The sequence below is a fragment of the Condylura cristata genome, unplaced genomic scaffold (assembly GCF_000260355.1).
Source record: "Condylura cristata isolate star-nosed mole 26May11 unplaced genomic scaffold, ConCri1.0 scaffold00008, whole genome shotgun sequence".
In the NCBI taxonomy this organism is placed as follows: domain Eukaryota; kingdom Metazoa; phylum Chordata; class Mammalia; order Eulipotyphla; family Talpidae; genus Condylura; species Condylura cristata.
Window position 1 is genome coordinate 24962044 of NW_004567109.1, and position 27560 is coordinate 24989603.

The 27560-nt window shown below is 44.7% G+C and overlaps 2 protein-coding genes across 4 annotated transcripts in view; one reads left to right on the forward strand and one right to left on the reverse strand.

Moving 5' to 3' along the window:
* MAST2 (microtubule associated serine/threonine kinase 2) overlaps positions 1-11758 on the forward strand; it is a 140724-nt gene extending 128966 nt beyond the window's left edge. For 2 of the 3 annotated variants that reach the window (XM_012722391.1, XM_004678949.2), the window contains 17 exons: positions 753-814; positions 1062-1147; positions 1596-1804; positions 2452-2590; positions 3977-4109; positions 4815-4980; positions 5522-5623; positions 5820-5942; positions 6128-6237; positions 6611-6765; positions 7232-7515; positions 7624-7821; positions 8510-8736; positions 8942-9064; positions 9480-9616; positions 9759-9952; positions 10205-11758. In XM_012722391.1, the coding sequence (XP_012577845.1) occupies positions 753-814; positions 1062-1147; positions 1596-1804; positions 2452-2590; positions 3977-4109; positions 4815-4980; positions 5522-5623; positions 5820-5942; positions 6128-6237; positions 6611-6765; positions 7232-7515; positions 7624-7821; positions 8510-8736; positions 8942-9064; positions 9480-9616; positions 9759-9952; positions 10205-11703 (3947 nt within the window). In that variant the 3' untranslated portion in view covers positions 11704-11758. The remainder of the gene's footprint in view (positions 1-752; positions 815-1061; positions 1148-1595; positions 1805-2451; positions 2591-3976; positions 4110-4814; positions 4981-5521; positions 5624-5819; positions 5943-6127; positions 6238-6610; positions 6766-7231; positions 7516-7623; positions 7822-8509; positions 8737-8941; positions 9065-9479; positions 9617-9758; positions 9953-10204) is intronic. The other variant, XM_012722392.1, reaches the window with a different exon arrangement.
* Positions 11759-16209: 4451 nt separating this feature from the next.
* The window catches only part of PIK3R3 (phosphoinositide-3-kinase, regulatory subunit 3 (gamma)), a 59011-nt gene continuing 47660 nt past the window's right edge, over positions 16210-27560 (reverse strand). Inside the window, exons 8-10 of the mRNA XM_004678951.2 lie at positions 24921-24995; positions 23536-23706; positions 16210-19252 (exon numbers count right to left, since the gene is read on the reverse strand). Coding sequence (XP_004679008.2) covers positions 19054-19252; positions 23536-23706; positions 24921-24995 — 445 coding nt within the window. The 3' untranslated portion in view covers positions 16210-19053. The remainder of the gene's footprint in view (positions 19253-23535; positions 23707-24920; positions 24996-27560) is intronic.

Consider the following 27560-nt stretch of genomic DNA (forward strand, 5'->3'; position numbering starts at 1 on the left):
GGGAGGGAAATGCACGGGACTATGGTGGTGGCACAGGGGTGACTTGGTGATGGGAAACCCGCGGGGATTACAATCAAGATGGAAAAAAAAAATGTGCAAAATAATGTGAAAATAAACTTTGTAATAAAAAAAAAAAGAATATGGAAAGAACATAGGAGGGATAAAAAAAATAGCAGGCAAGCTATAAAGTGGAGACATTCAACTGGGAGGAAGAGGGAAGAGCACAAGAAATTATGGTGTCTCTGTGGTGGCAATTTTATGGAGATTTATAAACAAAAATTAAAAAAGTATATAAGTAAAAAATAAATAAATTAATTAATTAATTAATGCCATTCTTCTGGGCATTATGTCAAATCCCTGGCTTCTAGGCCCTGGTCTATATTCTTTGTACTCCTGCCTTTCCTCCTTCCCAATCCCATCTGACAAAGCAGTCCTGACCAAGATGATTTTTGATAACCCAGGTTTGGGCCCTGTTTTTCAGGAACTGTCACAATGTTTGAAGGAAACTTTATATAATTTGCCTTACCTTGTGTACGGCACTGGAATTCTGGAAATAGGAGTGATAATATCAGTTGGCTTATTTCCTGGTCCAAAAGTTGTGACCACACTGAGGGCAGAGTTACAGGACGGGATTTGCATCCCAGTCTGCAGGAAGTATTAATGCCTACCCTGTATCCACCTATCATTTGATATGAGTGGACTGCTTAGATGCTGGTCATTGTCACACACTTCTATCCTTGCTTTGTTTCTAGAAATGACCCAGTTAAGCAGCTGTGACAGTCCTGACACTCCAGAGACGGATGATTCCATTGAGGTAAAGACTGTGAGCTCCTGCCCTAATCCTGGAGTCTGGGCCCTATGAGGCAAAGGTGGTGTTCTCTCATAGAATATTTGTAGGGGGGTTTGGTGGTGTGGGCAGCTGCATACATGATCTGAGAAGTCATTGAGCTCCTGGGGAAAAATGAGCAGGAAGTTGCAGCAAGGCTAAAAGCTGAGCTGATTTTGGGACCACTGCTTCCCCAAATAAAAGCCCACTTCCTGCCTTTTCCCTTACCTTCCAGGGCCGGGGAACATCTCTGACATCCAAAAAGACACCCTCTGAAGAGGACTTTGAAACCATTAAGCTTATCAGCAATGGCGCCTACGGGTAAAGGCAGAGGTCTAAGTTTGGCTAGAACTAGCACTAAGTCAGCCCTTAGGTTCTCCTTCTGGACATGGATGATGCTCAGTCCTCTTGGGAGCAGATGCTTCAGGATGGACCTGCTCCTTCCCCGAAGTTCAGCTTCCCCTGACATTTGAGCATTTTGCCTTTCCCAGGCAATAATCCCTTCCTCTTGATAGCACGCCTCCTCTCCTGTGCTTGGGGGGTGGGGGAGGGGGGGTGGTGGTGAACTATGTCTTTAGGACTTGATATATCAAGGAATTGAAGAGTTCACTGGACCCAAGTACTTCTCACTGATGAACATATCCCTGTTGCTTTGCTCCATGCATTTGTAAGATGTGAGAGGAGGCAGTTTGGTCAGGCTCTGGGTGATAAAGAGCACAGCTCTGGCACTGAGAGTCTGTGGGAGGACAGAATGGGCTGTGTTTCCCAGGGCCGTGTTTCTGGTGCGGCACAAGTCCACCCGGCAGCGCTTTGCCATGAAGAAGATCAACAAGCAGAACCTGATCCTACGGAACCAAATCCAGCAGGCCTTTGTGGAGCGTGACATACTGACTTTTGCCGAGAACCCTTTTGTGGTCAGCATGTTCTGCTCCTTTGAGACGAAGCGCCACCTGTGCATGGTGATGGAGTATGTGGAAGGTATTGGGGGGAAAGGTGGCCTGTGTGGAGGCCAAATTATAATCTTGAGACTCAGTCCTGAGCCCGTGTCAACAGCATAGTATATGGGAGGAAATTTCAGGGCCCAGCTTCCCAGTCTCTCTTTGGCATTGGTTTCTGCCTTAGGAGTTTGGAGACCATTTTGCCTTGGTGGGCACAGACATTTTGCCCTTCACAAGGGCATATAGAGCGTAAGCTGCCATGAAGCTGCCCCTGTCAGATGCAGTGAGAACTACTCTTCGAAAGGAAGCATACACACCACTGCACACACCACTGCTGCCTCAGGCAGGAACAGAGGACGCAGCAGAACCGCAAAACCCCAGGGCTGAATGCTGGATTCCTATCTGAAAACAGTTTAGTACTTTCCCTACGAGTCAGCTTATATAGACATGGAGTTGGGACCCTTACCTCTGTGGCCTCAAAGCCATTGGCAGATTCATCTTACTTCCTACTTCCTCCATGCTTTATCCCACCAATAGGATAAAACCAGTAGCAAGGGGCTTATGAATCATAGGCTCTCACACAAGGGTATGCCTCAACAGATAGGCAGCTCAGAGAGACAATAAGCCTGACACCATCCAGAGCAGGAAACAGGATCATTCCTTCCTGATGGCCGGGGCTTGTTGCAGGTGGAGACTGCGCTACTCTGCTGAAGAATATTGGGGCCCTGCCTGTGGACATGGTGCGTCTGTACTTTGCAGAAACTATGCTAGCCCTGGAGTACTTACACAACTATGGCATCGTGCACCGTGACCTCAAGCCTGACAAGTATGCACACTATCTGGATCCCTTATCCAAGGTCTTCCTCTTGAATCTCTAGATAAATGGAGACAGGCACTGCATATTGAATCGATCCCAGAATGGCTGCTAGGACACAGTGTTCATATAGGTGTCCATCTAGGCCTAGTACTCTAGCCCCTAGCCATCTCAGTGCAAAGACCATTGCCAGCAAGATCTGACAGGGATATTGTAAGAACAAAAGAGCACATCTAGCAGATGTGTCCCAACATTTACTGACATGCTCAGATTTTGTTTTTGATATAGGAAGATCACGCTGCCAGTGAAAGACACAATGGAGGCCATTGCAGTAGACAGACCAAAATCAACAATGCCTGTACCAGAACAGAGATGGGATGGAGAAGGAAAGGATAGTGTTGGGAAGTAGAAAAGAAACAATGTAGTTGGGGCGGGGCAGCGGTGAAGGTAGGGAGAGAGAAGTTTTCCGATTAGGACTGGTGCACAGTGATAAAGCCTTTGTAGTGGAAAGTAGTACTGACATATGGACTTTAGTTTAACTCTGTAATTCCAGTCTGTCAATTAAACCTCTCTGAACTTAATGTTCTTCCTCTTTAAAAAGAGGGTAATAATACCTATTTCTGTTATGTTATGTGCTATATAAGACCTTTCAGGAGCCAGAATATATTTATAAACAATAAAACATTTACCACAGAGCTCAGTAAGTAGCAGAACTTGCTTTTCACTAAACAGAGGAACCAGTTAGAAGGCATGACTTTGTCTTGGAAGTTGAGTTTGTGGTGCCTGCAAGATATCAGAGCAGTTAGTAGGCATGGAGCGCATAGAAGTGAGGACTAGAAATACTGCTATGGAAATCGTAGAATAAATGGGTGGCAGGTGAAGCCTTTGACACATAAGAAAATGGCTCAAATAGCATAATGTGACGGGACAACAGACAATTTTCTATGAGGGCTCACATCAAGTTTCTCCCAGAAAACCCACCTTGTAAGACCAGCAGTGGACTTGCAACAAGATTATGTCCCTCTGTTCCCTCTAACTGGGCCAGGTATGTCACCAGGTGCAGGGAAGGGCGCTGAGGGTAGCTCATAGCCACAGGGGAGGTTTGGTTGCTCTGTGGAGGAAAGTCTGTTCCTGAGTTGGCTGTTACCTTCTCCTAGCATAGAACACAGTTGAGGGCAGTAAATACAAATGAATTGCTGAAAGGCAAGTTAGTGCTTGTGCAGAATGCAGTGCTCATAAAGCCAAAGCTATTTTATAGTTGCCTGTCTCCCTGCTGAACATAGCCTGCCTGTACCACATAGTAACCCTATGAATACCTATAATGGAAAATGTAGCATATACTGAAATCAGCATAGGAAACCAGGAAATAACTTGTGGTGTGTTTCTCTGGTTTCCCAGCCTTCTGATTACATCCATGGGGCACATCAAGCTCACTGACTTTGGCCTTTCTAAAATTGGCCTCATGAGTCTGACAACAAATTTGTATGAGGGCCACATTGAAAAGGATGCCCGAGAGTTCCTGGACAAGCAGGTAAGGAAGGACAGTTGAGACTTGGGGGTTGATTCCAGGCCTCTGAACAAGAACATGGCCGCATGCTTACCCTGTAGCTAGATTAAAGGCTGAGAGTTCATTTCCATCCTTGGGTTCCAGGGAGGCGTTGAGAGAGAGAAGAGAGAATATGTTTGGAAGTTACAGTGGACCATGCTAGGTTATATAATGATTGACACTCCTGAAGACTGATGTGAGATCAGTACTTAACAACTTAGCCTTCCCTGGTCAAGCACAGGCTTTCCTAGAGCCTAGTCTAAGCACATAGCTTTAATTTGTTGTTTAACTGTGACCTAGCCTCTGAGATTGGCCTCTGGACATTCCCTGATTTGACATATCACATCATGACTGCTTACAAGTCCCTATACTAGTCACATAACTGGTAGGATCTGTTCTTTGTGAGACGGAGGGCAGAGGCCGGTTGTGGGCACCAGATACCAGAAGGAAGAGGTACAGAGAGTGGTGAGTCTAGGCTAGAATTAGATGTTTTGGTTAATTAGGAAATACATAAACTCGCCCCACCAACAGTTCTAACTAGTACTCTAGGAACCCTATGGATTTGCTCATTAAAGTGAATTGAGTCTTCAGAGATGTTCTGCTCCTGAGAAGGGAACAGCTCCGTCCCCCAGCTGTTGCACCAATGAGCTGCCTCAAGATACTAAGGCAGCCTGATTTCTATGCACCTAGGTATGCGGGACCCCGGAGTACATAGCGCCTGAGGTGATCCTGCGACAGGGCTATGGGAAGCCAGTGGACTGGTGGGCCATGGGCATAATCCTGTATGAGTTCCTGGTGGGTTGCGTCCCTTTCTTTGGAGACACTCCGGAGGAGCTCTTTGGGCAAGTGATCAGTGGTAGGTACCCCCTGACCTACTGGGAGATAGTCTGGATCCACACGTGGTTTGCCTGTGAGGGTTACGAGTTCTTATTCTGGATTCATGTGTATGCATGATTGGTACGGCTTGCCTCTTAGGTACAGCTTGTGTGTACTCATGAACACACTGTATGTCCCCTTGGGATTTGTACTGCTTGTGTTCATGTATTCCCCATGTGTACATGTATGTGGCAATGTTGTGTATGTGCACGTCCTGTGAGTGTGAATTCTGTGTGTGTACGTCTGAGGTAAAAAGACAGGGTGAACTTGAGTTTCAGGATGGTAGTCATGGCCTTGCCATGCATACGCTGGATCAGAGGGCAAGCCATGGTCTAGGGTGTGTGAGGCTCCCCAAGGGGAAGAGGAACCTGTAGCACTTAGGAACTGGGATCCCTGGCAGGACTTTCAGGGATTCTGGGCTGAGCCCCTTATGCCTTCTTCCTTTTATACTATCCTTCTGCCCACAATTTCTGAAGCTCTTTCTCATCTCCCTCCTTTCTCTTACCCCAATGACTCTTCAGATGAGATTGTGTGGCCTGAGGGGGATGACGCACTGCCACCAGATGCCCAGGACCTCACCTCTAAGCTGCTCCACCAGAACCCTCTGGAGAGACTTGGTACAGGTAGGGCAGGCCCCACTAACTTTTCTCATCCCTTGGGAAGTTCACACTTGAGGTAGGCAGTCCTCTGGATCTGGAAACTGTACTGCTCCCTATAGGCAGCAGAAGAAAGGTACTAGAAGCTCTGCTTAAGGTCTGGGTTCTCCCTGAATTTGCTGACTGGACTCCATAGCTTTGCCCATGCCATCCCTGCCCACAGGTGGCACCTATGAGGTCAAGCAACACCCCTTCTTCACGGGTCTGGATTGGACAGGACTGCTTCGCCAGAAGGCTGAATTTATTCCCCAGCTGGAATCAGAGGATGATACCAGCTATTTCGACAGTAAGGCCAAGGGGGTGGAGGTGGGGGTGGAAAAAGAGAAGGTGGTACAGAGATCCTGCCTGTTTGTCCAGAAACAAATATGTTCCCTAAACTTGACATTGGGAGCCCTGTTGAGGTCTGATAGGGTCGAAAGGAGACCACCTCCAGCGACCTCTACAGGGGATTGTCCTGTGTGTCTGACTCAGCCCGCTCAGAGCGCTACCACCACATAGACTCGGAGGACGAGGAGGAAGTGAGTGAGGATGGCTGCCTTGAGATCCGTCAGTTCTCTTCCTGCTCTCCAAGGTTCAGCAAGGTGCGACTGAGGCTGGACCAGACTGGGCAGAACAGACTGGAGGTGGGGGCGGGGAGAAGAGACTTGCCTGGGGCAGAAGGTAATGGGACTGTCCTAGGAAAAGAGGAAGAAAGGACTGGGCCTATATATGTGGCAGGTGCATTTTAGAGTCACAGCAAGCCCTGTCGTAGGAGATGCTAGCGGTGAGCTCAGGTCAGACCAGTGGAATTGCTGCTGCTTCAAATGTTCAGCTGCTGTGTGTGTGTGGGGAGGGGGGTAGAGGGTGGGAAGAGAACTGGTTTAGAGTCCTAGGTTTTAGATGCCAAGAATACTTTCTGCTCCTTGGGAAGTGAGGCTGTTGAAGCTTGTCCCATCATGTCTTCTGTGCCCACAGGTATACAGTAGCATGGAGCGACTCTCTCTGCTGGAGGAGCGCTGGACTCCACCCCCCACCAAGCGCAGCCTGAGTGAGGAGAAGGAGGACCGCTCAGATGGCTTGGCAGGACTGAAAGGCCGAGACCGGAGCTGGGTGATTGGCTCTCCTGAGATGTGAGCACCCAGAGTCACCCATGGTGGGCCATACAACCATCAATTGGCACAGATCATGGGCAAGAGATGATTGCTAGGGAGGAGTGTTAGTGGCAGTAAGAGGTCTTCATTTTTTTTTTAAGACTTATTTATGCATAGAAGAACTGAGTATAGGGTAGAAATGCAGGGGGGCAGAGGATTTCCCAGAAACAGAATGGGAAGCAGAACAGGCAGATACAGAGACACACTGCAAAGGGGAGCAGCAGGCGAGGTCTGCTGCACCTTGTGGGGGTTAACTCCCTGGTGGGGCATTGAGCTCAGACCACCGTGGTGATATTGCTGAGACTTAGCCCCTAGGCTAAGGGAAGTCCAACAAGTGGCCTTTGTAAGGACAGCTCCTAGAGGAATGTGTGAAAAGTTCTGGGATGGAGCCTGAAGAAGCCTGGGCTGGAAGAGGGAGACTCACCCAGAGCCATGTGTCTTGCAGATTGCGAAAGCGGCTGTCGGTGTCTGAGTCGTCCCACACTGAAAGTGACTCAAGCCCTCCACTGACAGTGCGACGCCGCTGCTCAGGTCTTCTGGATGTGCCTCGCTTCCCTGAGGGCCCTGAAGAGGCTAGCAGCGCTCCCAGGAGACCACAACAGGAGGGTACAGGACTTCTCACACCCCTGTCTGGAGAGGGAGTATCTGGGCCTGTCTCTGAAAGACCTGTAGAGCGGCGGCTAAAGCTGGATGAGGAATCTGTTGGCCAGAACAATGGTTCTAGTCCAGGTGTGGCAAAGCAGGCGGCTGAAGGGCCTAAAGTCGGGGATACTACAGGGAGACAGGGAGGGAAGACTCAGCTGCAGTGCGGGTCTCATTACTCCCTTGGGTCCACAGCCATGGAGACACAAGGAGGACGTGGGACCTCACAGCTGGCTGAGGGAGCCACAGCCAAGGCCATCAGTGACCTGGCCGTGCGCAGGGCCCGCCACCGCCTGCTCTCTGGGGACTCGCTAGAAAAACGCTCTGCTCGCCCCATCAACAAAGTAATCAAGTCCGCCTCAGCCACAACCCTGTCTCTTCTCATTCCTTCAGGTGAGGTCCTGAGAACTAGGATAAAATTCACAAAAGGGTCTTGGAAGCCCTGTGAGTCTGGCAGGTGCATCAGCATTGTGTTGAGCTGTGTTTCACTGTTGCCCCTTCGTTATACTATCGAGTGTCTAAAGTTATGCTCTGGTGGTGAGGTTGTGAGTGTGAGAGCTCAGCTGAGGCAGAGAGCTTATATTCCAATCATGGCCTTTTTCGGGAGATGACTTTTAACCTTGTAGATATTGCTTAACCACTCTGAGTCTAAAGTTCACCCCAGGAACTGAGGATTATTAGTTGTAGTCATTCCTAGGCTAACTATGATGTTTAAGTATGTATGAAGACCTTATCCCTGATGTGTATAAGTACACAGCAAATGGTAGCTATCATTTTCCTATTACTTCCATCTTTTGGGTCTCAGAGGGTCTGGGCACACAAGGAAATTTAGAAACCATAGGGAAGCAGCTCTCCTACCACCTGTGACTATGAAGGTGTGTCTCTCTCTCTTTCTCCTTTTCCTAATAAACCTTTTAAAATGGAAACTAAACAACCAAAACTGGAAGCTGTAGGGAAAACAAACTGGGCTCAGAATCTGTAAAGAGAGCTATCCTAGAATCAACAGCCTAGACTGAGCTAGGTTGGGATCATGGGCCAGGCCAGCATTCTGACCATGAAGTCCTGGCTTGTCCTTCCCCAGAACACCACACCTGCTCTCCATTGGCCAGCCCCATGTCCCCACATTCCCAGTCATCGAACCCATCATCCAGGGACTCTTCTCCAAGCAGGGACTTCTTACCAGCCCTCAGCAGCTCCAGACCCCCCATCATCATCCACCGAGCTGGAAAAAAGTATGGCTTCACTCTGCGGGCCATCCGTGTCTACATGGGTGACTCAGATGTCTACACTGTGCACCACATGGTGTGGGTATGTCTGGCCACTATCTCTGTTGGCTCCCATTTTTATCACTCTTCTGTCTTCCGGGTACTAGGGCCTGCCTATCCCTGCCCACACTACCCTCAATTGTCAAAGTGGGGAGGGCGGGGAAGGTCAAAACTTGATGAGTAGAACCAGGACCCATACTTCATGCTCAGACTCCAGGCTGATGAGGACTGTTCTCTCCCTGAGGCAGCATGTGGAAGATGGAGGTCCTGCCAGTGAGGCGGGGCTTCGCCAGGGTGACCTCATCACACATGTCAACGGTGAGCCCGTGCATGGGCTGGTACACACAGAGGTGGTGGAGCTGATCTTGAAGGTTAGTGCTGGGTGTGCTGCCTGCCCTGGTCCCTGCAAGAGCCAGCCTGAGCGGCCAGAAGGGTCTTGGGAAAGTGGGGCACACTGCAGATTAAGGAAGAGGCACATACCCAAACTTGGGTGTGACTACAGCAGTGGAGTTTCCCTGGAAGGTAGCATCCTCGCTGACCCAGGATTCCTTGGGTGTAAACTAAGAGAACAAGGCAGATGCTCCTCTTTGCAGCTTCCCTGTCCCCAAACCACTAAAGCTTCATTTGGAGCCATTTCCTAATCTATGAAGAGGGAAGACAGGTTTGTGGTTCAGACATGATGCCAGGAAAAGCTAAAGCTGTGCTCCAGCCGGGTGCAGGGGTAGGGGCAGGGGCAAGAACTGGTCACTGCCTTAGCGGAGACTGACTTCATGGTCTGTTCCCCAGAGTGGAAACAAGGTATCTATTTCAACTACTCCCCTGGAGAACACATCCATTAAAGTGGGGCCAGCTCGGAAGAGCAGCTACAGGGCCAAGATGGCCCGAAGGAGCAAGAGAAGCCGGGGCAAGGATGGACAAGAAAGGTGAGCCACCTTGGCCCAGGGGTCTGCTCTGAGCCACCCAAGTGCTATCGCGTGTTGGGGATTATGCCCTGCTACATGCCAGCTCAGACAGCCTTTGTTCCTTTGTGCCAGCTCAGACAGCCTTTGACTTTTGTCTCTGCAGCAAAAAAAGGAGCTCCTTATTCCGCAAGATCACCAAACAGGCGTCCCTGCTCCATACCAGTCGCAGCCTGTCATCCCTTAACCGCTCTTTGTCATCAGGGGAGAGTGGACCAGGCTCTCCCACACACAGCCACAGCCTTTCCCCTCGATCTCCCACTCAGAGCTACCGGGTGACCTCTGATCCTGTGCATTCAGGTATGAAGGGCCCTTTTCAGCTTTCAGAGATAACTCTTGGGAGATAGGAAAGTGTCTGAGTCCTCTGAAACTCATTTGCCCCACCCCCTGAAAGACCCAGCAATCCTAGGAGGGTGATACGTGGGTAGAGGGTGACCTAGTTTCTGTATCTTGGGCTTTGGTTCACTGGTAGGGTTAGCCCTTCCTTGTCTCTCAGTCACTTCTATCTGCTAACATTGTTCTGCCTTTGTCTGTGTGTCTGTCTGTGTAAAGTGGGAGGGAATTCTTCACAGAGCAGCTCCCCCAGCTCCAGTGTGCCCAGCTCCCCAGCTGGTTCTGGCCACACAAGACCCAGCTCCCTACACGGTCTGGCACCCAAGCTTCAACGCCAGTATCGCTCTCCTCGGCGCAAGTCAGCAGGCAGCATCCCACTGTCACCACTGGCCCATACCCCTTCTCCACCATCAGCAGCTTCACCACAGCGTTCCCCATCACCTCTGTCAGGCCATGGAGCCCAGGCCTTCCCCACCAAGCTTCATCTGTCACCTCCCTTAGGTAGGCAACTCTCACGGCCCAAGAGTGCAGAGCCACCTCGCTCACCGCTACTTAAGAGGGTTCAGTCAGCTGAGAAATTAGCAGCTGCCTTTGCTGCTTCTGAGAAGAAGCTGGCCACTTCTCGAAAGCACAGCCTTGACCTGCCCCATCCTGAGCTAAAGAAGGAACTGCCACCCAGGGAAGGCAACTCTCTGGAGATTGTTGGGACCAGGAATGTGCTGTCTGGAAAGGGGGCTCTGTCAGGGAAGGGGATGCTGCAGCCTGCTCCCTCACGGGCCTTAGGCACACTCCGACAGGACCGAGCTGAACGGCGGGAGTCACTGCAGAAGCAAGAAGCCATCCGTGAGGTAGATTCTTCAGAGGATGACACCGATGACGAACCTGAGCACAGCCAAGGTCTACAGGAGCCAAGCTTGGTACCTAACCTGGAAATGGGACAGGATCTGCCTCTCCGAGGAGCAAGAGAGGATGAGGAAGAAGAAACATTTCTTCCCAGGAGTCCCAGGAGCCAGGGCCCAGTGGTCCCAGACCTACTGACAGGGAACACACTGGGGCCTCCTAGAATGAAATACCCTACTGATTCCCAGAAGAGGCTTGAGATCCCCCAAACCTTTGAGGTTCCCAGCTCATCACCAGCCCCCAATGTCGGTGGGGCTGGACCTGCAGATCCCATTCCCCATGAAGGCTCCTGGAAGGCCCATCACCTCCACACCCAGGCACTAACAGCACTTTGTCCCATCTCTACCATTTGTTCCACTGCTTCCTCCACCTCTGGAGTGCCAGGCCCGTGGTCCTGGAAAATGCCTAGTGAGCACCCAGACAGAGCAACCTCTAGCAGAGGAGCAACAGTGAAAGGTGGACTGCCTGGTTCCCAGGATTTGGGAAACACAACTCCAGCCCACCAGGAGAACCTTTCTCCCAGGCAGACGGGGAAGTCACGGCCACCCAGTGCTCCTGGGCTGCTCCATCCACCTTGTGACATTCTTAGCCAAAACTGGCTCTGGGAGTGTGCACAAACAGAGGAAGAGGAGCCAGCCCTGGCTGCCTCCAAAGTGCCTGATGCCTCAGGTGACAGGAGGCAGGAAGTTTCATGCAGAGGCTGTCCCCTGACCCAGGAGCCTGAGCCCAGCCTGCTCTGGAGGGGCCACGACTCAGGGCATCCTCAGAAGCATCAGGACTTGGTATTGGCATCTGATGAGATTTTAAAGCAAACATAGCAGTTGTTTGTCATTTCTGCACTCAGACCTGTGTAATACACACTCTTGGAAACTACCTTGATGTTTCTCATGTTTGCTTCTTTCCTTCAGTCAACACAAATGTAACTCAAGGTTCTATGTTGCTGATAATACAGTAAATGAGTAAGACAGCTTCCACTGTCAGGGTAGGAGTGCATAACTCAGCTTGGTTTTCCAGAAGCAATACCTGACCTCAAACCTAAAGAAGGGGGTATATGTAATAGTTTGCTAGGTTTGAAGAATGAGGATTGGTATAAGAAAAATAATCTGGGCAAAGCATACAGCATAAATAGGAACTGAAAATAATAGGGGAGATGGAGTCACTGAATTGGGCAAGGGCCACGTTTGGTGGTGATTCAGGAGTCTAGATTGAAGGGACTCAGTTTTCAGATGCTAGCATGCCCAAAATCATACAGCTTGGGCAGACCTAGGCTAGACCTTGAACAAATACAGAACCCACAATTATCTCCAGGCCCTTAGTCAGAAAACAAGGTGGGGCAAAGAAGTGGAGCGAGGTAGAGTTGAACATGTATATATTTGATTTGCAGTACCTTTGAAGCATCCAGAAGGTAATTAAATTCATGGATCTGGAACTCAGTAGAGAAAAACAGACTGAAGATAAGAATTTAAGTACCATCTATGTATCAGTAGTGACACATTAGGGAACACTAATATTTAAGGCTAAAAGGAAGACTTAGAAGTAGCCAGAAGAGAGTCATACTATTGAAGAGCAGAAAGGTTTAATTGGAAGGAGAATAAATGCTAAAATGCTGAGCGGCCAGGGGACCTGAAAAAAAGACAACTGCCTTTTGTATTTTATTAGCCATGAACCCTTCTGACTTATTGTCAGTTAATCTTCAGCATAGTAGATGGACATTGCTGAGGTAGACCATTCCCAGTGAGTTACCCACATAGTGGAGAGTAGTGTGGGAGGACATCTGTGGGGGGAGTCAGATGGCACCACAGAAACCAGGAGTAGGGCTGTGACAGAGGCCAGGGCTAGAAGAGTGCAGCCACGGAGATGCAGAATTCGTGAAACTGCTGCTTGCTCTAATTTGTACAGGTTCCACCCCTAGGTCCAAAGGATGCCCAGAGACAGGAAAATGCCTCTGGACCATGCATCCTGCTGTCATGACCTAGCATGGGGAGAAGCTGTGCCGCCAGAGGGCGCACCCTGCCCGTGGTGGCAGAGCCCACCAGTGAGCCATCAGAACTCACTCCTTCAGTGGTTCGTTGACAGCAGACCCTCTGCCTGCCTGTTACTGGACACTGGGAACTGTTTACTTGGTGTGGAGCGGGTGCTTCATGCATATCAGGATGGATTAGAAGTTCCTATAGGTGTAGAGGGTAGGCCAGAAAAAAGGGCACATCTTGGCAGCAGTCCATCTCTTAAGGGGGTTGGAAATGAGGACTGGCATCCGACCATTCTTAGGGTGGACTGCGCCAAGTGCCAGTAGTACCCCCTTAAGAAAAACACTGCCGGATTAACCTGAAGGGAGTGAGAAATATCTGAAAAGCAGCTGCAGGATAGTGGTATAGTGGGATTTGTTTTAGTAAGATCTCTGACTTTAGTGTAGAGAGCCTTGAATGGACTTAACAGACTGGACAGAAAATGCAGTAATCCATTATGGTGATCTGAATAAGGACAATAGTGATCTTTCCTCCAAAAGAGTGTAGGAAGCCTAAAGCAGATTTGGGCAGCTATGATCAAATAGATGGTAATTAAAGCCATAGGAAAAGAAGATTGTGAAGAATGAAAAAGCTAAGGCCCAGGACATGGAACTATCTAATTGGAGGGAACCAGCGAACAGAAATTGACGTGGGAAATAAGATTCTGAACTTAGAAAAGCTGGGCCATTTTAAGAATTTTGTAATGTATCCTAAAAGCAATTGCAAATTATTGAATGATTTTACAGTTTCAGGTATATATTTTCAAAAGATGACTCTGGTTGCTATACGGATGAATTTGAGGGGAACAAGAATGGGAGAGAAGCCTTGCAGTATAAAGATGAGAGGTGGTAGTGAAGTTGAAGAGATGATTTTGATATTTAGAAGGTAAAAACTGATAAGGGTTGGTGATAGGTTTTACACAGACATGAAGTAAAAAAAGATAACTACATTTTGAGTTTTACAGCTAGGTGAATTATATATTTCTGTTTACTGAATTGTAAAGTAATGAGTTAACCAGAGCTAGGTGATGGCCCTGTAAGTCATTGGGACATATGAGGTAGATCTGAGCAAGAGAAGTGATGGGAGAGAATTGGCCTAGGGCTGTAGGTGAGTTCATGGATGTGGAGAAAGGGCATAAGTGAGCGGCAGTGGAAAGTCTAAGAGACTGAAGTCCAGAGAATTAGAAGAAGGAACAGAGACAGGAAAGCTGGATGAATGAATCTTCATTGGAGCCCATGGGAGATTTTTTCATGGAAAAGAAGTTAATAAGGATTGATATTAAAGACATCAAGGAGAGTGATTTCATGTAGTGGCAGAACTAAGAAGAATTCAGAACTGAAATGCTTGAGGAAGTGAAATAAACTTAGGAGCTAAAACTTGGCTTTGAAGAGGAGAAAAGAGTGCAGGACATAAGGATTGAGGACTAGAGAAGGGTTTAAATGTCATCCAACTATGTGTTGTTTTTTTTTTTAAGATTTATTTATTCATACAGAACTGGGGTACAGGCCAGAGATGTGGAGGGTGAGAGGCTTCACCAGAGACAGAGTGGGGAGCAGAACAGGCAGATCGACAAAGTACACTGCTGAGCAGGGCAGCGGGAGGGCCAGGAGAGGTCTGCCACACCATGTGGTCACCTCCGGAGCAGGCAGGGATCAAACTCATGGGGAAGTGGCTTAAGCTTCTTAGTGCAGTGCTTTTAACCCGCTGCGCCACCAGGGAGGGCCAACCCAATTATGTTTTAAATGTCAATAGGTGAAGAGTTAAACAGAAGTTAAAGAATTGATCCTAGGAGACTTCTGACAAAGTGGGAGAAAAATGGGTCCAAAAATGCAGAAGGAGTTGCTTTTTAGTTGGAAGACTACAGTTTGTAATTTGATAGATGAGACAATGGGACAGTGGTATGTAGATAGAGAGAAGTTTGGTGGTAGGAAAGTTAGGAAATTCATAGCCAAGTATGTTTTCTCTAAACAAATTTGCAGTGCTAATAGGACACACAAGACCTTGGTGGAGGTAACTTCGCTCTGAGTCTCCCCATGTCCTGTCAGCAGGATTCTGGCATCAGGCCTGTTAGGATCAATTATGTTTAAAACTTCAGGGGAAGAGGGCTTCTGGGGGGCTCAGTTCACCCCAGGACCATTTGTGGAAGAGTTCAGATGGGAGTACTACACCAGAGACAGAAATTTGATCAACCTATGCAGAGAATAGGAACAGCTTCAAGGACTAGGGAAGCCATCCTTATTCCTGGCAGTGGCTGTAGGGGTAATAGTAGCTATAGCAGGAAGGAAGGATCTAGACATGGTCACTTGGTTCACACCATTCCCCTACCCAATCTGATATGTAATTCAGCACACATCTGGTTGGGGCCTGAGAGTGGATAAGAGCTACAATGATGTGCAATTAGAGGTGGTCACACATTTGCTGATATGTTTCCAACACAGGAACCTCAACTATGCTGTAACAGGATGGTGACTAAAGCCCTGGGGCAACTATAATAGTCCATTTCACTGGCCTCCAGAATAAATTGTGAAAATACTTATTTCCAAGCAGATGTGATGAGAAGCTAGGTTTTCTAGTAATCGGGAATGGAATGAAGAAACTGCACTAAGATTGCATTTTCTCAGGATTAGTGTCTGAGTCCCCCTATGTCCCAGAACAGGATTATGGGGTCATGCCTGTTAGGATCAGTTGCTTTTACTTCAAGGGGAGAGAGCTACCGGGGGCCACCAGTTCACCCCAGGACCACTTGTGGAAGAGATTTGGGAGTTTCAACACAGCAGTCTTATTCCTCTTGCCATCACCCTCCCCTTCATCCCCTCCCCTACCGTCAGTCGACCACGTAGCATGAGGACAAAAAGGTGCTTTATTGCAATGTTTTTATTGCATTACTGGAGCAAGTTGGCCAGACTGTTCCCCCTTGGGGAAGGTAAAAAACAAAAAGACCAAGTGTATCTCCCCTCACCTTCCCCCACCCTCCCCCACAACTGCACAGCAATGTCTGAACACACCTGGTGACAAGAACAATTTGCAAAAATGGTCTAGGAACTACATTATGAACTGCCTCAACACAAGACACATAGTTGGCTTTCTTGTGATCAGATATTTTTATGTAAACTACATGAATTTTTTTGGACTACATCAAAGACAACAGAAGAGCTTTCCACAAGTAACAATAGGATACCAGAATTCACATGCTGGAATTTGTAAAAAAACAAGGTTTATCACAAGTGGCAGGAGCTAAAGCAAGGCTGAGCACTTGGGCCCCCACCTCCTAAGCTGGATCCTCTGCTTTGAGTCCTACCTTGGGGTCTTCACTGGCAACAGAGACCATCCTGAAAACCAGGAATTACCCAGATGGCAATTCTTGGCCCAAGACTCATGCAGCTGGTTCCTTGTAGCAAGAGGAGACACATGGAAGATAACCACAGTGGCACTCAAAGCTGCTTCAGGCCACATGAGATCCAAAGTAAGTCTAGCAAGACTAGGAAAAAGGGGAGGTACTTAGAAGTTCTCAACCTCTGCCAAATTTGTTTTAAGGACACAGCTGGCCTATAAAAGACTCAGCCATGGCCAAGGTTTAGCATTAATGGCCAGGTAGAGACAGCACTGTTCCATGATAAAAGCTCCACCTAGGAAAGATGGGCCTAAAACCTACGCCCAGTGGACCCCAAGCTGCTTCCATATTGGCTGGCTTCCCCAGCTGGGACAATGAATGAGTCTGATCCTAGTCTGTGCCTCTTTAGCGTCTGCCTTAGTAAGTATACATTAGGATGCTGCAAGCAGCCCAAGGCCCAGATCATGGGACAGGACACACAGCCAGACTCAGAAGGAGGCCAAAACTTTTTGCCAAGATAATGGCAACCCCTTCCAGCCACTTTCCAACTTCTCAAATGATCCCTAGATCTTAGTTCCCACAAAACAACAAAAACAAAAGTTTGAAATCACGTGTGAAGGAATGTAGGACTAAGAAAAAAGGTCAGCCCTTCACAAACCTGTGTAGGTAAGAGGTGGCGCTAGCTCTCTCCCTGTACACCCTCAATGTCTGCTTGACAAGGGGCAGCACACGGTTCAGTGTTACAGGCATGAATCCTTATTTCCATTTTGGGCTTATTTAAAGAAACCTCCAGAACATACTGAATTTTAGAATCAGGAGATTTCCTTGTACCCAATCTTCAGCATCCAACTATTTAAGCAGGTTTGACACAGGTGAAAGCCATCTAGCTGTGTCCAGCAGTAAACTGGATTACTCGGTAAATCTTTCATCAGATTTATATCTGGCAATATGGAGAGAAGATGTGCAGCTGACTGTTAAGGGCTTAACATCAAAATAGTGACATTGGAGGGGAATCATTTGTCTCACCCAATCCTGAAAATGCAACATCACCAAGGAAAAACAAGATACACACTTTATCTCCTATCCTGATTGCTAGTAACTTTTTCCCAAATTCTTTAATCTATTACTATATCATTGCCCATTCTACTCCCTGTCCCAAGATAAGTGCTCAGGGAAAAACTCTTATTCACAAAACTAGAACTTTCTTAGCTATAAGCCTTATGCACAAAGACCCTGAAAGAGGCTTCTCCAGGTCAGCGAGGATGCCTCACTGCACAGCTTTGGGTTCAAACAGCTGACTCACTCAGTCTATTATGGTTCCAGGATTGGTTCAAGAGGCAGCTGGACTCATTTGTCCAAATGAGTGTTAACTGGGGGTTGGGCACAATGGAGAAGGAGCAGATGCCTGTCTCCAACCCTATTCACCTAGCTTCACTCAGAAGATTTAAACCACATGGAGCAGAAGATTCCTGACCTAAAATCAGGGCCACTGAAGCTTAAGGACAGTTTGTGCACACATCTTAATGACAGGATCACAAAACAAAGGCAAAGATAAAAGCTTCCAGATGGCTTCTCCTGACAGTCTAAACTCCCAAGTTATTAGTTATTGGCCTTGCAAGTTTCAGAAAACACTATATGGAAGCACATGGGTAATGTGTGTGACCCTAGCGCTGGACACCAGAACCACTGGGTTTGTGATGTGCTGAGGTCCTGACCACTATCTGGCTCCATTCCTGCTACAGCCTTAGTCACCTACGGCTCCCTGAGCCCTACCAGCAAAGGACAGGGAGATGAAGGGAAATTAAACCATGTTTACTGCTTCTGCAGGGTCTTTAAATTTGAGGAAGCACATATAAGAATGTTGTTCTATATCAATATTTGGTATATCAAGCCATCTAAAAGCACTGAATTGCACCTTTTCTTTACTCATACAAACAAGTTACAAAAGTTTCAAACAACAGCTCCTGTAGGCTAAGGAAACACCACACAAGCACCAACTTCATTTTATGATTCAAAGCTCACCATGCCCACAAAACAAAACAAAACAACACTATTTCTCATTTCTGAGAAACAAGGGCAAGAGTTACACTGACCAATATTTGTGTTTGTTACAACTAGTTTTCGTTTGAGTTTCAAGTTTTGGTATGGAAGTGTGCATTCAGATACCAGTGCTGCCTTAGTTCAGCAACAAATGCTGTTTTGCTGGGGTCAATTTGGTTTCTAAACACGACTCTTTTTTTAGAGGGAGGAGCTACTGAGATGCTGGCACTTAAATTAGCCTGGTTAAGAAAGTACCTAACTGAACGAGTTTTACCCCTTGACTAAGATTCTTTAAATGAAATTTCAAGGCTCCCAATTTTCCTTTGGTTGTCTTTTTTCACCAAATGCTTTCTACCACAGAACCAAGACACTTGTCTTTTGGGGAGGAAGAAAGACTAGCCAGATCAAAAGAGAACTGGCAGAGTCATCCTCCTGCCTCATTCTCAAAAAGACATTCTTCAGAGGCTTCCAGGTACAATCCACCACCCCCATCAAACCTAATGAGATCTGTTGGGGATGCCTGGTTAATCAAAACAAGCCCCCAATGAAACACTTCACAAACAACATCTGCTTCCAGCTTCGTATGTCAGTGCAGCAGCACAGCTGAGTCCCAGAGAACCTCAGGCCCTTTATGCCCCCATCCTGGCCAGCTGCTGCTCGGCCTCTCCACTTCACATTCACAGAATCACTTCTTGTGCAAAACAAGCAGTCTACGTAGAAAGAATGCCCTCATTGTCTAATAAAAACTGTAGAAAAAATGCTAGAGAGCCACCTCTCTTCCCATTCCCCCTTTATCTGCAGAGTGAGGGCATCTGTGCATGAACAGGATAGGCAAGCCTGACATTGAGGGAGTCATTGTGCTGAACGAGAGAGGTCTGCTGGTAATGGAGCACCAGCTCCTTCAGTGAGCTGTACAGGTTGTAGGGCTCTGCAAAGCCATATCCCCGAGCAGTGCTGTAGATCACACAGTGCTTCACTTCCCCATCAGCTCTGCAATGACACAAACACCACAAGAAATTAGAAAAGGGAACCCAAATGACCAAAAGTTTGGGAGCAATTGTTACACAAAAAATAAGTACTTTGTCAAGCAAAGCTTGCAAAATGTGACATTCATGTGTGTCCCTTTACTCCCTTTCAGACAGAAATACCCTTTCCACCCACCAAAACCTGGTGGAGCTAACATGGATTAAATCATGAATTCTGGATCTTCAATTAGCAAGAATACACTGGAGAGGGACAGAACAAATCAATTTTTTTAAGTGTATAAATCAATGGTCTTTAGAATATTCACAAGGTTGTGCAATGATCGTCATTCCAGAGTGTTTTCATAAAATATACCAGATATCTATAAGCAATTAACGCTAGTAACACTAGCTCAGACACTGGCAACCACTAAGCTACTTCTGCTTCAGGACATTTCATATGGAATCATACAGTATATAGACTTTGTATCAACTTCTTTTCACTTAGTACACTATAATCAAAGTTCTTCCATGTTGTAGTATATGTCAGAGCTTCATTTCTTTTTAGGACTGAAAAATATTCCATTGTAAGGATATAACACATTTTGTTTGTATATGGACACTAAAGTTGTTTCCACTTCTTGCCTATTAGAAATAATGCTGCTCCAAACATTCACGTGCAATTTTTTATATGGCCATGTATCTTGTGTTTTTTTTTTTAAAGATGTATTTATGCATAAAAGAACTGGGGTATAGGACACAAGTGCAGTGGTGTGTATGTGAGGAAGGACAGAGTGGGGAGCAGAACAGGCAGATCAACTGAAACACACTGTTGAGGGGAGCAGTGGGCGAGACAGGAGAGGTCTGCTGTGCCATGTGTGTCAGCTCCCTGGCCAGGGATTGAACTCATATTGCAGTGGCTGGTGATAGCTTGACAGCACTAAGTCTTTAACCTCTTTACTACCAGGGAGGCCCCTGGGTATGTGTTTTCAAGTGAATAAATATCTAGGAAAGGAACTGTTGGTAAAAGTCATTCTGTTTAACTTTGAGGAAATATCAAACTGTTTTCCAAAGTGGTTACATTATTTTAAATTCTCAACAGCAGTGTATGAGGATTCCAACTTTTCCATATCTTTGTCAACAGTTATTTACTGTATCTTTTTATCATAGACATCTTAGTGGTACCTCATTATGGTTTTGACTTGCATTTCCCCTCTGACTAAAGATGTTCAGCACCTTTTCATAGCTTATTGACCATATATAGCTCTTCATTTTAGAAATGTCTATTCTCTTCCTCATTTTTAATATGAGGTATTTGTCTTTATTGTCAACAATTCTTTACTTATTAAGCATTAGTTGTTTGACAGATATATGACTTGCAAACATTGTCAAACGCTTTTGTGTTCTAAAATAATTGTGCTTTTTTGTCCTTTATTATGGTACATTATGGTACATTGTGGTGTGTGTGTGCGTGTGTGTGTTTTGTGGTTTTATTATAATTGCTTATTTTTACATCATTTTGTGCCCTTTTCCATCTCAGCTGCAATCCCCGTGGGCTTCCCATCACCATTCACCCATGTGCCATCACCATAGTTTGTGTTTTTTTTTAAATGACGAACCACCCCTGAGTTGCTAGAAAGAATCTTCTTTTCTTATTCTTGATGTTGCTGGAGTTGCTTTACTAGCATTTTGTTGCCTATATTCATGAGGGATACTGGGCCACAATTTTCTTGTGATATCTCTATCTTGTTTTGGTATGGGTTGTCTTTCTGGGACAAGCTACAAAGTATTCTCTCCTATTTTTTTGAGAGTTTGTGAAGGATCTGTGTTAAGTCTTTTAAAATATTTGGTAGAATGCACTGGTGAAACCACCTTGGCCTGGGCTTTTCTTCATGGACTTTTTTTTTTAATTAGTAATTCAATTATATATATTATAATATATAATATATATATTATAGTTCTATTCCATTTTTTTTGATCCACTGGTTATTTAGGAGTATGTTATTTTTTATTTTCCTAAATTTCCTTCTGTTTTTGACTCCTAGTTTCTTTCCATTGTGGTCAGAGAGCATACTGTATATGATTTCAACCCTTTTAAATTTATTGAGACTTCTTTTATGGTCTTATTGTAGTCTATCCTACATAATGCTTTATGTGCTCTTGAGGAGAGTATATATTCGCATGTCCAAGTACTAACTAGGTCTGCTTAGTTAGCCCTCTTAGCTTCTGAGATCAGATGAAATCAGGTGCATTCAGGGTCATATGGCTATGACCCTGTGTATTCTGCTCTTGTTAAGGACAGTGTTCTAGAGATGTCTGCTAGAAGTCTAGTTATTTATAGCTTTAGGTGTTTTCTATTTCTTATTTTGTCTACTTTTCTATTCCTAATCAAATTTTTTTCCAAATAACAACAATAAAGATCACAAGTACTTACTACCAGACTCCCTAACCTAACAGAATATTATACATTGCTGGTTGACAGGTCTCTTAGCCTAAGAAGGCTTGGGGTTAAGCAGTGTCTTCCTAGGCTTCATTAATGTAAATTAAAATAGAAAAATAGGAATCAGGAAGAGAAGTTAACTTCCTATTCTCTGAACATTTTAATTTTGCTATTTAGTATCTCCTGAAAAACTGAACTTATCCATACCCTTCCTTCAGTCCTAAGTATATGAGCACTATAACTAGGTGTTTTATAGCTAGAATAACTGGCAAACAAGTTGAAGTGTTTGTAAAGCCAGACTGCCTCCAACTATCATCAATGTGAACTCCACTATATGATTACAGATGGTTTTCACAGGCAAGGGAAATTCACACTGCTGCGAACGCGAGTCTTGTCAAGTCAATGGTTAGTGGAAGGAAAACTAGAAAAAAATTCTTCCAAGATATTCAAGCTGCTTCTTGGTTTCTCAGGAATTAGCAAACTGCTGGGAAGCACTTTCCACCAGTGAAGTCCTTAACCCACAGGCTATGACCCAGGAACCTGGGTAAGGGAGGAGAAGGACCAATGCATTGATTATACAAATATCATCCTTCCTTGCCATTTTGACTCAGATAATTTGAGTAGTGTAGGTCTGAGAGAAATAAAATTAGAAATAAAATGTTTCAGGTATTTCTATCACTGACTAATAGTAATGCAATGTACTGCTAAAATCTTGCTCTATTTTCTTCCAGTATTTATCTTTTCACAGCCCAATTCAAATGCCACTTCTCTCACAAAAACCCTCATCCCTTTCTTTCTCCACTAGAATTATAATTCTTCATGTGCAAAGCCTACTAATGACACCTATTGCACAGTGATTCTTTTTACTTGGGTATGTGAAGTGAAAAAATCATGGTACAACAGGAAAATGTGGACTCTGAAACTAGGTAAGTTCTAACTCAAACTGCCTCCATTTGAAGTAGACCACTAAAGATAAGGTAATCACATATAGCCCTGAGCACACTGTTAATACGAATGTCTTCCTTCTATCCTTACATCTTGCCCTCTGAGGACAAAATCATTTTGTTATCTTTACTTGCCTTCTGTCGTGTTCACTATTAGCACCAGTGTCATAAATTAGTAGATAATATTTACTCATTATATGCCAGTACTGATCAAAACGCATTACATTATATGTATTAACTCAATACTTAAAAACCCTCAAGTAGATATTATGATTGTCCTTATTTTATACATAAGGAAACTGGGCAGAGAAAGGTAAAATCCAATATTATCTGGCACCAAAGCTTGCACTCATAGTCATTGTACTATACCTCCACTCTAAGTGGGGTGTTTGTTAATGAAGGTACTTGCCATAAGGAATATATACAACACAGCCAAAAGTATGACTGCACATCATTATTTGTCCCCAGAACTTTTCTATTCAGAGAAAAATTGACTTTTCCAAACTAAGACTTAAGGTAACTTACAAAAAAACACCTACATTTTCTATCATCCAAACAATACTATTTAAGTACAAGTTTGGGGTAAGTTTTTCTTCTGAAGAAAAAAATTAGACAAAGACTAAGATCTGCAAAACTCTATTAAGGAATTAAGGAATTTTTTCAACTAAACATTTCACATTACTTTGCACAGACACCTGAAAGCCAACAGCAATGCTGCAGAGTCTAATCTTACCCATTTAAATTTAAATCCCCCAAATAATTTCAGGTATCACTTCTTCTACAGTAACTATTTTCTTTATAAAAATATAAAGCCCTGGGTCTTTACTATTGTATTTCAACCAATTTGATCTGAATTTTATGAGGGATTGATTTTCCATCAGTGAACTGACAAGTTTTCGAAAGACCATATCCCCAGAGAAAACTTACACAACAGAGCAAGCATAGCATCCTTTCTTGCTACTTTCCCGAATTAAAAATGCACCATCAGGTTTCCCATAAAGCAAGTCCTCTGCTTGTACTCGGTTGATATCCTCCACAAACCAAGTTTTTTCATCATAATGGGGCAGGTTTTCATCTTCCTCACTGATGAAATAGGTCCTTAAAAAAATTAAAATATTATTCTAATAATGAGGTAACATATCTACAAGCAAATTCACAAAACTATCTTCTATTCTTTTTTTTAAAAGATTTATTTATTTATGCATACAGAACTGGGGTACAGGCCAGAGGTTCAGGGGCAGAAAGAGGATTCACCAAAGACAGAGTGGGGAGCAGAACAGGCATATCAATGAAGTACACTGCTGAGGGGAACAGCGGGCAGGTCAGGATTGGTCTGCCACGCCATGTGGGTCACCTCTGGGGCAGGGACCAAATTCATGCTGAAGTGGCTTCAGCCTCTCAGTGCTATGCTTTAACCCGCTGTGCCACCAGGGAGGGCCCATCTTCTGATTTTTTTTAAAGATTTATTTATTTATGCATATGAGATCTGGGGTGCAGGCCAGTAGTGCAGGGGTGAGAGGATTCAGTAGAAACAGAGTGGGGAGTTGAAGAGGGGGATCTACTGAAATATGCTGCTGAGGGGAGCAGTGGGACAGGAGAGTTCCGCTGTGCCATGTGGGTCAGCATCCTGGCTGGGGATGGAATTCATGCTGCAGTGACTGCAGTAGCTTCATAGTGTTACCAGGAAGGGCCCATATCTATCTTCTAATCTTTTTTTTTTTTTTTTAAAGATTTATTTGTGCATACAGAACTGGGGCATACAGAAGATCAGGGGCGGCGAGAGGTTTCACCATAAACAGAGTGGAGAGCAGAACAGGTAGATGGAGGAAGTACACTGCTGAGGGGAACAGCGGGCGGGTCAGGAGAGGTCTGCCACACCATGTGGTCACCTCTGGGGCAGGCGGGGATCGAACTCATGCTGCAGTGGCTTTAGTTTCTCAGTGTTGTGCTTTAACCTAATGTGCCACCAGAGAGGGCCTCTATCTTCTAATCTTTAACCACAAAAATAACAAAGTAAAATTGTAATTAATTGGATGACTTTTTTTAACAACTTCATTACTATGGTGTAAAAAGCACACAATTTGCATGTCTCATTTAATAAGCTGACATATGAATATATGAAGAAACAGTGATTATGCATTCAGGTTTCATGTTGTTGGGCAGGTCTCTGAACTCAAATGCCTAGAGAGTATTCTTCAGGCAATTCAATGTCTTCAAGTGATCTAAGAATTGGCACTTAGCATGTGTAAAGAAAGTCCACGTCATGTATTAGGAATCAGGCCCTTTGACAGAAAGGTTCAGAGAGAACTTACTCATCAGCATCCTCGTTCTTGATTCCTAGCCAGGCATTTAGGCGCTTCTGTCTTACTCCTTTGTGATTGAGCCATCTGCCAGAAGGAAGACACTACTGTAAGTATCTGCAAACACTGCCTGGGCAAATCAGACATGTTCAGTTCAGTCAAGTTCCCAGAGTCCAAGAAGCTCTTATTTTCCCCAGCCCCAGGAAGAGTGGCCTGAGATAATACATTAGTCTATTACTTTTCCTGAGAAAAGCAGAAGTACAAAGAGTTAAATAAAATTAGATATTTCTCTCACATTTCATTTTCCAGGTTACACCACCACAAGTACACATGTAACTTGTGCTCAAACAAGTGGGGCATTTGTTTATGAAATCATTGCTTACTGCCACTGTGAGCATGGCATTCTACTTACCATCTCTACTTTCAGAGGAGCCATTTCCTGTATGGCCTATGGAAATGAGTTTAAAATTCTAAAACAGAATTTCAAAGTCTGTTTTTCTATCTAAACCACAAGAAATTCAGGGTGATAATCTGAGTAATTTCATTACCAAGTAAAGCAGAGTATCTTAAAATATTATCAACATTTTCGGTATAAAATGATATAAACCATTACATTTAGTTCCACTGAGATAATTGACAATCTAAAATTTGAGTGGAGCATACAAACTCTTTCATTCCAAAACCCCAAGCAAAGCTTCTAGTCATTCAGGTCTCAGAAAGACAGCATTTCCTCAAGGAGGACAACCCTATTTGTCCCAACTAAGGTAGTCAGTCCCCCAGTCACTCTCCAGACTTCAGCTTATTCTGTCACCTTCGCAGCACCTGCCTGAAATTCATTATATATTCACTTGTTTGTCTTTCTCACTAAAATGTAAGCTACTTTCAAGAAAGGAGCTGACCTGTTCACAGCACTATTCCAGTATGGTAAATAGTGCCAGCATACAGTCAATATTCAATGAACAGTCAATAAATACTTGCAGGTGGGCTGTTTTTACCAAAATCTCTAAAATCATCTTGTATCTCTCTGACCTCAAGGACATTAGACAACTTGGCATCATACCTCATTCTGAAGTTCTTTTAGAAAGATTTGACAGCCTTTTTCAGTAATGTTTACCTTTCAGTTAACCAAAATTTCATTTTTTTACGCTTAGTGAAGCTGGAAAGCAACACGTAATCTTGATAAAATGTATTTAATAACAAACTGCCTTCTGTACCATCACTTCTCTTAGCAAAATAATAGATACTATCCTCTAAATTTCTTATCATACTAACTTTTTGATCCCTTTTAATGCTGTCACTGTGACATAGCTACTGAAGAGATTATAAATTTTAAAACTTACAGAGACTACAGTATGAAAAGTTCACGATACCTACTCTAAGTGAAGCAAAACATATAGCACCCTATGTAATCTATGGGAGCAGTATTGTTCTTGTTTAAAATAAGAACGCTAAGGTATAAAGAGAGGCTAGTCCAAAACCACACAACTACTAACAGAATCAGAGATCGGATGTTTTGCTCAGATTTCTTCTGCAATGAACTGTTTTTACATGTGTGATTTAAGCATTATTAAACCCTTCTGGATGTGTAATTCTTCCAATGTAAATCTCTGTTTTGGAAGACTGTTAGATACAAAATTGCCCTTTTTCTGTGTCTATCTGTAGGCATGCCATTTAATTGATAAAACTAAGAGTAAAATTTTTAATTATTTTACTGTGCAATAGATTTGTTCATTCAGCACCAGGAAATGCCCCCCTACTTAAAGTGTTCATTTGTTTCAATAGATTATTTCCTTAAGAAGATTTTGCTCCTATGAAAATGTAGTTTATCCCTGATAATCTTTTTGAATTGAGGCTAACTTATTGAACTGTTACTTATATATTCTCTGTGGAGCAGAAAAGAACAAAGCTTCCTATTCTAAAGGGGATACTTAATTATAATCTTATTCTATACTTTTTTGACATGATAGAACCAATACTTCTCTTATGGTAGTTCTGAAAACACTCCAATATTAAAACCTCTAGTACAGGTAGAAATTCCAAATCCCTTACTAACACACTGAAGTCAATTGACAATGAGTTGGCAGAGTAGACTTTTTTAGATATCTGGAAATGGAGTGCTGCTGTAACAAATACCTAAAAAATGCAGAGGTAGATTTCGAATTAGGCAGTGGGTAGAAGTTGGAGAAAAATTTTCTCTCCTTAAAGTAAAGGATCTTTCCTTTATGAGAAAGATAAGCACTCTGGGGCCCTCCCTGGTGATGCAAAGGGTTAAAGTGCAGCTTATGAAACTAGACATGATTTCTGAAGCACCAGAGTTCAATCACCCACGAGGGAGATGACCCGCATGGTGCAGCAGACCTCTCCTGTCCTGCCTGCCCTCTGCTCCCCTCAGCAATGTATTTTAGTGGATCTGTTTCTTCTGCTTCCTACTCTGTCTCTGGTGAGTCCTCTCAACCCCGCACCTTTGGCCTGTACCCCAGTTCTTACATAAATAAATAAATAAATGTCTTAAAAAAAAGATAAGCACTCGTGGTAAAAGGCTTGAAATGAACAAACTGCACCACACTTCCTACCAATTTCTTTTAGTTACAGGCCTCTTTAAATTGAACTCCCTTTCTGCTACAAGGAGTCTTAGTATATCCAGGAAAGACC